Source organism: Suillus discolor (assembly GCF_016758755.1).
Source record: "Suillus discolor strain FC423 chromosome Unknown F5147scaffold_77, whole genome shotgun sequence".
NCBI lineage: Eukaryota > Fungi > Basidiomycota > Agaricomycetes > Boletales > Suillaceae > Suillus > Suillus discolor.
In genome coordinates, this window is record NW_024541324.1 from 206,371 (window position 1) to 219,092 (window position 12,722).

The 12,722-nt window shown below is 47.8% G+C and overlaps 3 protein-coding genes across 3 annotated transcripts; 1 reads left to right on the forward strand and 2 right to left on the reverse strand.

Moving 5' to 3' along the window:
- Positions 1-1,373: 1,373 nt before the first annotated feature.
- F5147DRAFT_719506 (uncharacterized protein) lies at positions 1,374-3,701 on the reverse strand. The gene is made up of 4 exons (XM_041438751.1): positions 3,635-3,701; positions 3,430-3,580; positions 2,096-3,384; positions 1,374-2,039 (listed from the first exon to the last, which is right to left on the reverse strand). The coding sequence occupies exons 2-4, from the start codon at positions 3,455-3,457 to the stop codon at positions 1,590-1,592; spliced, it is 1,767 nt and encodes a 588-aa protein (XP_041287697.1). The 5' UTR covers positions 3,458-3,580; positions 3,635-3,701; the 3' UTR covers positions 1,374-1,589.
- Positions 3,702-6,166: 2,465 nt separating this feature from the next.
- F5147DRAFT_763845 (uncharacterized protein) lies at positions 6,167-6,861 on the forward strand (the record flags this gene model as incomplete). Its single annotated transcript, XM_041440665.1, has 4 exons — positions 6,167-6,220; positions 6,273-6,362; positions 6,421-6,459; positions 6,515-6,861. 4 exons carry the CDS (start codon positions 6,167-6,169, stop codon positions 6,731-6,733), a joined length of 402 nt encoding a protein of 133 aa, XP_041287698.1. The 3' UTR covers positions 6,734-6,861.
- A 4,245-nt stretch (positions 6,862-11,106) lies between these two features.
- On the reverse strand, positions 11,107-12,722 carry F5147DRAFT_840305 (uncharacterized protein). Its single transcript, XM_041444284.1, has 11 exons — positions 12,681-12,722; positions 12,596-12,624; positions 12,495-12,525; positions 12,404-12,436; positions 12,275-12,351; positions 12,171-12,225; positions 12,011-12,109; positions 11,838-11,948; positions 11,735-11,778; positions 11,655-11,680; positions 11,107-11,591 (listed from the first exon to the last, which is right to left on the reverse strand). Exons 5-11 carry the CDS (start codon positions 12,290-12,292, stop codon positions 11,435-11,437), a joined length of 510 nt encoding a protein of 169 aa, XP_041287699.1. The 5' UTR covers positions 12,293-12,351; positions 12,404-12,436; positions 12,495-12,525; positions 12,596-12,624; positions 12,681-12,722; the 3' UTR covers positions 11,107-11,434.

Below are 12,722 nucleotides of genomic sequence, written 5' to 3' on the forward strand. Positions count from 1 at the left end.
TCTGTATTCAGGAGAGAGACAGCCAAGCAAGAGCCAGAAGCGAGTCCAAAATCCAGCCTGTCTTATCGTTGCATCCTAGGCGCGAGGTCGTTGAGGGCGTGGCTAAGCCAGTAACATCGCCAACGGGAGTGTGGAGGATGAACCAGAGATCGCGGCCTGTAGTTGCGAAGATGACTGGGTCACATTGGGCTTTGGAGGCCGTGAGTTACTTGCGGTAGGGATCTTCGGAGAAAATAGTTTCTTCCGTTTCTCCCTCGTGCAAGCATGTCGTCTCTGAATGAAATTAGCTGGAGTAGGACGGTCAAGGAAGAGAATGAACATACACGTTGTCCCGGCGCACATGGGACCTCAACAACTGCGGGACTGAGTCCTTGAAACCCAATGCCTTCGCCTCTTTGTCTCCGCCGTTTCAAAATGTTTCGAGCCCAGTCAAGAGGAGAGGACAGTGATGTAGCACGAGTACTGGAGGGGCTGCGGTTGTGGTGAAATAAACGGCCGAGAGGCGTGCTGCCAGGCGATGCTGAGGAGCCAGCGCGCCTTCATGTAGAGGACTGAGAACATGCCAGAGGTCAGGAAAACAAAATCGAATTGATAGTGAATCATGATGACATACATGGGAACGATTTGGTGGAACTCCGTCGAAAGAACCTTGGGGTACCCGATAAGCAGGCAGACGTCGTTGAACCGGAAGTTGTGTAGCACTAGTCTAGCGCATATATGATGAGAACAATAAGATCTTTTGATGAAGGTGTCGCGTACATAGAGTGCCAACTTGTTGGCCTGGCAGAGCGCGTTCAGTTGTGAAGATATACAATGAAATATGCATATCAACTCACCTTTGAATTCGAAAGTAGGTCGTCGAGGCCAGCTTCTCGAAAAATTGTAGCAGCATCCCATGTGTACTGTTTCTGTCGCGGCAGCCAAGTGGCTAGTAGTTTTCCATCTTCCGAAAACGATACGGAGTCAACCAAGTTTGCGTGCTGGAGAGGCGGGCCGATGGGTTGTCCATTGTCGAGGTGAGTCCACAATGGTACTGTATTGTCGTTCAATATGCGCTTGCGAGAATGCGGATATTGCAATGGCCCAGACCCAGTTGGTGTGCGCTTCCATTAATGTGGTTTGCTTGTATTCTGCCGGAGCATCATGATGTCCTACTAAGCGGGCCGGTAACGACGGACAAAAAATCCTCACATCCGTACCCTGAGACGCATCCGGGGATTACTGTGAATGTCTGTCCAAAGTCCGTCCCATTAATATTGTGTACTTTCAACATCTGCTGAGTCTTTTGGGATCTCGGTTGTTTGCATCCAGATGGCAGCAACATTTGTCCTTTCTCGAAATTACCAACACAGTAAATGCATCTCTCGACAAATGTATACGCAATACTTATTCGTACAGGTATCCTAATCAATGGTATGTATCCGTCAAAACTTTTTGTATCCATAGTGTGTAGAGTAGTACTCTAGAGGACAATGTAAGGGACACCTGTGTCCCTGCCGCACTTCAAGGCCCGTAAATGCCTTGGCGCAGGAAGTCCTCCGCCAGTCTACCGTTCCTGCAAGCCGCTAAGTGCTAAAACTTCAGAGACATCATGTAGGTACGAGGTCAGTCCATAAACTCATAAAAAATACAAATCCCACGGAGGTAGAGCAAGCCAAAGCCAACCCGCCCCACCAGGCAGTTTCAGTCAAACCTAAGTCTAAACTGTCAGTCATAATGATGGTATATGCATGTTGGACCCCTCTCCCCAACGCGCTCGAATTGCAGTAACAATTATCATAGAAATCCGCAAACTGCAGCATACTGGCCGTAATTAACCAGACTGCATTAACGGTTGCCAAGAATTTCCCACTCCATCTCAAAAGGTTTGATAGGACCTTTGCGAGACGCATTGTGATAGAAAAGAAAGGACTCCAACTGGATCTGGCCGAGTATAAATATGTGTAGTGCGAAATGATGCTCGATGTGACGAGCATCGCCCAGACTATCGTAGCCAGTGCACCGTAGAGGATATAGCCAAGAGATCTACAACCAAGGCCCTGTCGTGTGCCGTTGTCAACGATATGTACAAGTATATGAATCAAATGGTACTTACTGTAGTCGGAGTAAAATATACAACCAGTACCGCAGCTCCAGTTGTTGCCCATTGCAAAGCTATGGACAGGAGCGACGCCATGAACATACGGAAGAATATCCCTGACGCCCAGGGGTTCCGTACTCCGTATCCAGGTGCTGCGTATCGAGGAAGTCTACAGTAAGCATTGACTTCGGACGGGTTTCCAGACCTGTTGCTGGGCTCAACAACGTTCTTCCCGCCCGCGTTCTTCCATATATCACCCGTCCTGACTGGTCTATGCATTCTGGAATTGTTGGAGGCCATTAGAAAAGCATCGAAGACATCCTCCGCCGACCGGGACCATGGGATGGCCCTGGCATAGTTGTAGATAGGTGGAATTAAGCTTTCGTCAGGAGACGAAGAGTATTCCAAAGTGGAATCAATGGATATTGCTCGTCTTTCGGAAAGGTCTGATGCCTTTATAACTCCATGATAAGTCGCTACAAATGCCATTGCATCTGCGTTGTCCATGGCCCGTTTAATGCGCACATAGTCACACTTTGGGGATAGCTGCAGCCAACCTATAACGATTGGTATGAGCCACAACCAAATCGACCCCGCGCCTTGACCGTTAGAGACAAGATTGCCGTTGATATCCGATATTGAACCGATGAATGCCAACAGGTATGCAACAATAACCCAAGCGATAGATGTTGCAGATGCGATGGACCAGGTGAGAGTATAATCGAGGGAATCGGCAATTTTCGGCCACCAGTCGTCATTCTCTGGCAGGACAATGAGGGAACTGAGCAGCGAGTCTTCATTTGTTATTTTCAGTGGTGTTTGCTGAAGGCTTATAAAGATGCGGACGGCGTGTTTGGCGTTGGGAAAGGACACATTCTCAAATCGACGGCTGATCCACCGAGCGTTGAGAATAGTGAGAATCATCGAGTAACCGGCGAGCAACGGTGAACCGATTGTGAGGATGGCAGACATGAGGTTGTCGACTCTATGTCTTGCACCGAAAGGCAAGTGAGAAATGAGCGCAAGGTAGGGTAACAGCCAGGCGCTGAACTGCTGCGAAATGTTCGCCCAGTTTGGCTTCTGTGTTCCAGAGCCGCAATGTGAAAGACACACGTCATAGGTGAATCCGACTGCTGTTAAGATCTCCGACGACGAGTTTGCTACATTTCCACCAGTGGCATTGACTAATCCGAATGCGTTGAGTGTATGATTCGCATTATTTCTGAAGTTGATAAAACAGTCAGTAAAGTTGACCGCGGACGCCCCTTTGAGAGACGTGAGCAGTAGAAGAAACAATCGGATCTCTGGGCGAATGGTGAGCAAAAGTCAAGACTAGACGTTGGACTCACTCATTGTGTCGCGCATTAGCTGCATCATAGGGCAGAGTGACCCTATGGATTTATATAAGGGAGTTCCCGATACGTAAGCCCCAGAGAACTGGGGATAAACTGAATGTCCAAAAACCGTTGAACATCGTTACACAGAACCTTTTGTCCAAACCTGGCGATTCGTTACTAACTGATATCTGAACTTTGAAATCATACAGGAACTTACCGTGTCCGGTTTCACCCGACCTCTAAATCAAGTGAGAACGTTCACTTCAAAGTCAGGAATTTCGCAAATACTATACCTATGATTGACACAATAAGTCTAATGATCTAGAGAGACATACTCCAAATGCTGCCTTCGAGGAAAACCAGGCATGCAGTTCGACTCGGAAGCAAAGCAAAGAGCTTCGTGCCTGTGTCTATCATGTATATGTGGGGGTTGTGGATTGGTTGAACATTGAACCAGACTTGGTCGGCACCGCAAGATTGTTTAGATAGCGGGTTACAGATATGCATCTGATCAGTAAATGGAAGGAATCGGCCTTGAGCGTTTTACGTGGCATGCACTCCCGATCCGCAGTGCATTGCTTGTTGTGCAGAGCCAACGAGTGTAATAGTGTATGCATCGAAGCTCTGGCTCGCCGACAAGGGAGACAGCCCATGACTCAGTGGTAAGGCCTGAATCCTGATGCATTGATGGTTCGAGTCAGATTGAGGCTTGCCAGATTGCAGTGACCCGTGATCATGATATCGGATATCCATCCGAGGACGAAATTTTCAGCATCCCAATATTACATAATATTTTTTGGAGTCAAGTACTTAGAAGGTACCTATGCACTGCCAGGCAGTACTTCGTTCTTTCAGTCACTCGCGTCGGTATCCCACCACCCTCAGTCTAATGGCTGAACAATCCGACAGTACTTTGTCACGCATGTTGCATCAAGCGCATCCATCATCCATGGCACGTAGATTCAGACTTCCCACGAATTTTGTTCTGAATGTTACGGTGGAACAGGGAATCAAACCAAAAAACTACGCCGCAGTGAACGTTCTAAATCTCACCACTTGACGAGTCATTTTGTTATCGACCGTCGATTCGAGAACGATATCTGCTGTGAAAATTCTCCTCACACCTCTTGAGTCTTCGAAGCCACGTTTCCCAGCATCCATACATACGGACAACCGTTCAAGCTCCCAGAAATATCCTACGTACTCCGCATTTCCCAGCGTATATTAATGGACGGTCGACCAATCTCCACAAAATATCCTACATATTCCGCATCTTCCAGCATACGGATAGTCATCTAATCTCCGCGAAGAATAGCACGGCATTCAGGCTAAATCATTACACATTACAAGATACTCCTCGGTCACTTCACAGGCTCCCTCTCGCATGTCGATGGTTTCTTCATTTCCTGTTCCGCACGAGGCACTATAATTGTGCGTGAATTGGGATTTTTATGTGGATCGACATAGGTTACATAGAGTTTTGCCGCGACTTACCTTGTTCAGTGTTTGCCCCTCTTGATCGAGAGGTAACTGCGATTCTCCGTTGATCGCGACATAAACAAGGACTATGTAGACGTCTTGTAAAAAAATTACATTTGGTCTCGAAACGTCAAATTTCAAATGCCGGGTTCACGCAGACGGCGGTGACGAAAGGTGAAGGGAGCGTGGGAGGGAGACACGTTTTGTGAACTGCTCGATATCGTACCCATGATCTTTGAAGCAGCGTAGACGTCTCTACTTCCAAGCTGTGTAGGACCAGGTGTCTGGCTAGGGGAGTGCTGTAAGATGTGCGTACGAATCATGCATTTTTCGGCTTAACACTGTAACAGATCACATATTACCCCTCCGCCGCCGAAGGTGAGACGAGTTCCATGGAAATTTTACCTTGAACACGTTATCTGATGATGCTATGCTCCCCCAGGTTGATATCGGCTATGAGAGTTGACTCGCACATATACTGTTACATCATGACCATGGCTGGAGAGTACGGAGTATCTCTGCCGGTTCGGTGGCTGCTGCTCTTATGAGTACTGATGCACGACAGATGTCTCTTCTCAGCCACATCCTGGCGGAGTCCTTCGACACAGTGGTGTTTTTCCTAGGCATCTCTCGTGCGCAAGCAATATATCCTGGTCCTCGTAAAACCAATCCGTGATTGCCCCACTTACTATGGTCCCTGCAATACCCCCGTTCCTTGTGTTAACGAGGTGCGCTGCGCTCCATGGACTCACTTTAGGATTTGAGATGTACATAAATTGCATCCTCGCTTTTGAGACCCTTTTCTTTTTATTCGTCTATGTACTTGCAGACACTTGCACCAAGCCAACGCCAACAACACAGATGCAAGTTCTTTCTGTTGCCACGATTTTTCCCTCCATATTGTGAATGATTCATACCAGAGCAGTGGTATCCTACAATGACTTTGTGCCATGTGGAAACGAGCGCTTGTGGATAGTCACGGTGAACACCAGTCATTTCCACAGCCGTTTCGTCAGTGAACTCTCGCATGCAGCCACATCTCTGGTCTATTGTTCATGTGCTACCACGCTTTATCTTGTCACCACTTTTCCACAGGTGCTTAGGCCTCCACTCCTACCTTCCACACTTTTCCACTACGTTTGTATCGTATAAGACGCCATGTTTTATCGCTACTCACTCATCATCTCCCACCGCTCAAAGTTTTCAGCAGTCAGCTTTCATCTCTCAAAGTCCTACTCTTCTCCTTAGATCTTTCATTTCTACCCGAATCATGGAACAAGTGTGTTCAAACCTAAAGTGCTCTGCAGTCATCCCGATCCTGGAGGTATGTTTTTCCTGTTCTGCTGTTGTCTCAATTCACATTTCTTCGTGTGCAGGGTCAAGAAGTAGCAATGTTCGACCGCAAGTCGATGTGCGAAAAGTGCTATGGCAAACCGATTTGCGCAAAGTGCGACCGTTTGTTGCACGTAAGATGATTCTCTTTTGGTCTCCGGATATTATGCTAATTTAGACCTTCACCTGCAGGCGCCGCTCCCGATTATCCCCGCAAGACAAATCGTGCCAGTAAGTGTTTGACTTTCCCTTCATTTTGTCGCTAGAGTGCTGACCCCTACAAAAGGTATATGAGGAACCAGAGGCTTGCCAGATTGAAGCAATCCACACGTGTCTCCCGAGACCCAAGCCGGGCTACGCGATCAGGCGTGTACAAGTCCCCGACGGGGAGGGTGGTATGCGTTACAAGTACATTTCTCGCCGTGTGGAACAGCACACCCACGCCAAGCTGGTGAACCGTGTCAAAAAGTTATTTCATTTTACCAAGCGGGGCTCTCAGAATTAGGAGGTGCTGAATGTTTGCACCAATTATTAACCATTCTGGACCGTATTTTTATATCTACTTATTATATATGCACAACACCATACTACCTTATATCTAACTAAAGTTCATTGTGTACTACAAACTTGCGCATATTCTCCTCTAAACCACCCTTTATATCTGCCATGGGCTCGCAAGTATGGTCCGTATGACATAATCAGAGGAAGATAGGTGCGCAGGAACAGGGCTAGTTGACACCGTATCGCACCTCGCTCTGTCGGACTGAGTTCAAATAATGTGGGCTCATGTAAGACGGAGAACAGCTCGATCTCGTTGGTGCCCAGGAGCAGTAGCGACTTCCACGTGCACGATGGTATCGTTTGATCATACGACAACAAAAACCTGGTATGGTGACGTGCATCACCATACAGCAAGTTGACCCATCGACAGCATACTACTTCAAAAGAAATGTTCAAACTATGCAAGGAATATACTTTATCGCATCATCACAATATCATCATGCGTATCATACAAAGCCCCAATTTACCGTCCAGAACGGACCAGAAAGTCGAGATGACACTTGCAAGTTCAATCCCTGGGCCTGGGCCTCCAACGTGTACCATCTCTCGGCAGTCTCGTAGGACTTCAATACTCACCAGATAGGCCACACAGACTAACTGAAAAAAAACCTCCTACATGATGACATACTAGAGGCTAGTTACGAGGGTCCTCAGACCTTGGAAGATAACACTTGGCTGTAAATTCAGTGGCGTTCAAGATGGCTGGGGCGGGGGGCAATAGAACATCATTACCACCTTTGAGTACCTACTGTGTCGTGCAATCAAGACTGATGTTATCGATTAATTTGGCAGAACGATCACCATATGCTTCAGTATCCGCTCTATGCAGACTTTGTTAGCTATGGATCATGCATGCGAGGCGTCAGGAGCCTACAATCTGTTGGTCGTCATCCTGTGACGGACGCCCGAGAAAGTATAATACGAGCTAGGAGAGCTCATTTCATCTCGATGTGCAAACCCAACTTACTGGGACTGGGGCTTGCTCTACAGGAAAAGATGTTTATAAAGTGGGAGTTCGTGAATGGGAATCTCGATGTGCAAACCCAACTTACTGGGACTGGGGCTTGCTCTACAAGAAAAGATGTTTATAAAGTGGGAGTTCGTGAATGGGGTGAGCGTGGTGGGGTGGAATTTCAGAACATATTGCAACGGGCAGGAGTTTTCAGCATCGATCATGAACATCTATAAGCCACTGATGGAACGTCAGCTAGCCGTTCCGCGATATCAAGATTGAAAACGGAGAGGCTACTCATCACGCCAAGCCACCCTCGACCAGACATCTTGTAGGTCAAACCTTGCTTCATGAACGATGACAGATAAGCCACGCCACGCCATAAGATGCCACACCGTGGTGACCGTACGGTCTGCAAATGACATGTCAGACATGGAAATAATCTCAGAGTCGTGCACGTGCCGATTGATATGCCAGAGATGGAGGTACATGCGCGTGGCCAGGATCGTAAGGATAAAGGCCTGAAAACCAGACATGTGTATGTGAGGGTTCTGTCAGTAGAAATCGACAACAGAAGTTACAAATGCATACTCTTCGGGGAGGGGGTCATATGCGGGCTGGGTGTGCGCAATATTAGTGACTTAATCATATCGACGGGTATAATGACGTTCACGCACATCAGAAAACATTACTGGTTCAAGGACATTCACGGCCGAGAACTTTCGAGATAACAGTCATCACCGATGAGGACGGAAAGACATCGGCGTGCCGACTCACACAGACTACATGCGTAATAGAATATGTTGGGCTTCACCAGAACGGCGCGTGTATTGTTGTTAGACGTTCGCCGCTAGGTCTGGACGACACGTATGAGTGTTAAGAAGACAAGTCCTTGGGGAGCGTTAGTCATCGCGTATAATGTAATGAATACTTTAAGTTCCCGGTGACATACCCAGTTGAAAGACAAACAAGAAAAGAAATGGCAAGAATTGGACGCGGGTTGAGCTCCGGTAGCAGCCTGTGATACCTGGGATCGCGCTAGTCGTCACTGTGAGGTGCAGCGAACGCGTGCGAATAGAAGTGAGGGAAGGTGAGAGCACAAACCATCAGAAGTAGCTATCACGCTAAAACATATGCCGATGAACGATGCCATGACAGCCTGGCTGATCGATTAACCATAAAATCGATGTTGAGGGCATGGTACTCACAAAAAGGGCGGACAACATGGCTACAAGTACGATCTTATTGTTGTTCCAAAGGGCATATGTCCTGAATACGAAAAAGCCTGGAGGAATGGAATCAGAAGCACGTGTATGTTGCGGATGAATGAGAGATACATTCAGAGCAAGTGAGTGATATCACTGCGAAACCTGTGAAAGGAAATAGCAACGCTCGGTAAGGATGTGCGTGTAGCATGTGCCGTGCACATACCTGAGTAAATATCGATAGGCATCTTGCATTGCTATGTCATACAGTCATTGTAGTCAGCGTCATTCGCCGGCGGGTAGGTAATTTCGCTGCATATTCACATACTTTTAAGGTCTCGTTCGGGGAGAAATTCACTTAAACAAAACACGTCAACTCAATGGCCGCCATGGGAGGGACATATGCCGGATTGAACGCACGAAGTATGTCCAATATGACAAATACAAAAGGGACATGCCCTGCAATGATATAAAGGACTTTTACCTTAGTCCAGCGCGACCATCCACTTTAAACAGCGTGTGATCAACATTTGAACCGAGACACATCGCAGCACAAGCGCATCACTTCTTCTTGAAGTGAACAAACATAATCTACGCCTAGATAAGCGAGTTTAACGGCAGACAGGAAGATATCAGAACAAGCTTACCCAGAATGTCGACATCGACGCTGAGCTATCACGTTAGATCGCGGAACAAGTAGTTCAAACGTACTGCATGTGTACTAGTGATTCATGGCATGTCTGTCATTGTCTTGTCATCGTGTTGAGAAAGCGACGCACCGCTAAGTACTGCAGACTCTTGGCCGCTACGATTTCGTCAGCTGAATATTCCATCTGCATTCGTTCGAGGTAAAGGGGGGGGGGGGGGCTTTACGCGCTCATCATCACCTTCTCAAGTATCTCGTCTTTGAACCCACCGTAGTCTTAACCTTACTGATGTAAGGACACCATGATTAGGCTTAGCTTGTCAATGACAGTCTTGATCGGAGCTGTTAAACTTGATAAAAGTTCCAGGACCTAGATCTGAATAGGTACTGGTCTAACCATTTTACCGTACCTCGGTGTATGGAGACAGCCGTAAGGCCTTGGTTTTGGTTTTGTATAGAGGTGCCGGGACTACTAGTAGTGGCCTACCGTACGCCGGAATGCCCCGGCACTTGTACGTCCCGAGCGAACACTGTTCGCTTCCCACATTCATTTTTCTCAGCCACAACGTCGAGTTCGCCGTAACTCGCACCTCCTCACCCACACCTACAGTTTTTCTTTAGACATTCTTTTTTGGTATAGCCGAGCACCTCAGTATTGAGCTCAGTAGCAGAGCCCCAGCTACTCATCAACCCACGGCGTCGTCCCAGGTTCGAATTCCCACCCAGCACTATCCGCGAGGCAATGCCATCTACCGCGGGCAGTGGAGATACTGCCGATCTAGGGCTACCAGTCTATACTGCGCAGCAATCAAACTCACAGGGTACGCAGCTTTCCGCACATCAACACACTCGGCTTTCCACCGCGCAAGCTGCGCACTTAATTCGGTACTTCGCATACTGTTCACGCAACTAACAGCAGTACAGCTAGCAGCTGCTCAGCCCTAGATTAATCATGCTCCCATGGATGAGATCGGCGCTCTGAAGGCACAAATTACCGAGCTCGAGCACAGGAGCCGGCAACCATTTACCTGCCGGAGCACCTGTACCTCGTCAAGTTTTGGTAGAAGACCCTGGAGCTGTTGACGGCACCTGACCGAGTCTGGCCAGTGTTAAGGACGAGTCTAAACGACCCCACTTTGCCTGCCCTCCGGCCAGGAAACAAGTTAGTCTGATCTGCATGAGGTACCTGAACAATCATATTGTAAAAGCTATTGTACTTTGATGTGTTGCAGAGTCCCGTAAAGAGCAGAGCCTTGGGGCATTGCATTTCCTGTGGCCATCGCCATCACGCCCTGATGCAGTCTGAAGTTTTTGTCATTACATAGAACGACGGCAGTAAATGGAAACACAGCAATCGTAAATGAGAAAACAGATTCGTCCACCAGGCTATGGAAGTACGTACTGTGCTAGGTCAGCACATGTTTCACCATGGTTAGGGTAGGGTGACCTTGTCTTGTTCTCTGAGGTCTACCTGAGGTAGGGTGCCCCCAGGGATGAGCTACGAGGTGCCAGATGCCTATAATTGGTTAGTCGCTGTCCTGTGCCAGACGCCTGGAAAATATAGTATGATCCGCAAGAGCCTATTTCATCTATGAGCTTGATCTGCAGCAAAAGTGATCTACGTTCGTGAATAGAGTGACCGTGGTGGGATGAGAATCCAGAACATATTGCAACGCGCGGGAGTTTTCATCATTGATCATGAATATCTACACAGTTTATGTAGCGCCGGCTTTGCGATGAGTCAAGATTCAAAACAGAGAGGGTACTCATCGACCAGTCATCTCGTAGGTCAAACCTTGTTTCATGAACGAGGCCAAATAAGCAAAACCACGTTATAAGACTTCACACCGTAATGACCGTACGATCTGCGGATGCAGATGACATGTCGGACATGGAAATACACGTCGTGAGGGTCTCGCAGCTATACACCTGCTGGTCGATATGCCAAAGATGGAGGTGCATGCGCGTGGCGAGAAGCGCAAGGACAAAGGCCTCCAAACTGGACATGTGTATGCGAGGGTGCTGTCAGCATAAATTGGCAATACAAGTTGGAAATGCATACTCTTCAAGGAGGGAGTAATATACAGCCTGGGTGTGCGGAATATCAGTGACATATCGATGGATATAGCGACGATCACGCACATCAGAAAACATTACTGGTGCAAGGACATTCACGGCCGAGAGAACTTTCGAGAGAACGGTCATCATTGATGAGGGACAGAGAGATATGAGTGTGCTGACTCACACAGACCGCACGCATAGTAAAATATATTATGCTTCACCATAACGGCGTAAATATCGCTATTGGACGTTCGCCAGGTTTGGACGACACGTATGAGCGTCAAGGAGACCAGTCCTGGGGGGAGCGTCAGTCATCGCCTCTAATGTAATGTATACTCCAAGTTCCCGGTGACATACCCAGTTGAAAGGTAAACAAGAGAAGAAATGGCAAGAAAAATTGGACGCGGGTTGAGCTCCGGTAGCAACCTGTGATACCTGGGATCGCGCTAGTCGTAACTGTGAGGCGGGGTGGGGTGAATGCGTGCGAATAGAAGTGAGGCAAGGTGAGAGCACAAACCATAAGAAGTAACGATGGCGCTAAAACAAATGCCGATGAACGATGCCATGACAGCCTGGCTGATCGATTAACCATGAAATCGATGTTGAGGGCATGGTACTCACAAAAAGGGCGGACAACATGGCTACAAGTACGATCTTGTTGCTGTTCCAAAGCGCATATGTCCTGAGCACAAAAAAGCCTGGAGGAATCGGATCAGAAGCACGTGTATGTCGTGGATGAAGGAGAGATACATTCAGAGCAAGCGAGTGATATCACTCCGAAACCTGTAAAAAACCGCAACGCTCAGCAAGGACGTGCATGTAGCATGCACCGTACACGTACTTGAGTAAATGTAGACCAGTATCTTGCATTTCTGGCGATGCCATGCAGTCAGTATGAGTCATTCATCGGCGGGCAAGCAACTCCGCTGCATATCCACATACTCTGGTATTCTCATTCGGGGCGAAATTCACTGAAACACAACATGTCAATTCAATATTGGGGGATGTATGCCAGGATTGAACGCACGATATATGTCCGTGATGACGAATAGAAAGGGGACATATCGCG

Bases quoted from the DNA above. Each gene is read 5' to 3' on its own strand.
- F5147DRAFT_719506 (XM_041438751.1), bottom strand. From the start codon at position 3,457: ATGATGCAGCTAATGCGCGACACAATGA. The intron at 3,385-3,429 runs GTGAGTCCAACG...CCATTCGCCCAG, and splicing joins GCTAATGCGCGACACAATGA to AGATCCGATTGTTTCTTCTA. The intron at 2,040-2,095 runs GTAAGTACCATT...GGCACACGACAG, and splicing joins TATATTTTACTCCGACTACA to GGCCTTGGTTGTAGATCTCT.
- F5147DRAFT_840305 (XM_041444284.1), bottom strand. The intron at 12,110-12,170 runs GTTTGTGCTCTC...CCCGCCTCACAG, and splicing joins CGCCATCGTTACTTCTTATG to TTACGACTAGCGCGATCCCA. The intron at 11,681-11,734 runs GTGCGTGATCGT...CCGCACACCCAG, and splicing joins CACCAGTAATGTTTTCTGAT to GCTGTATATTACTCCCTCCT.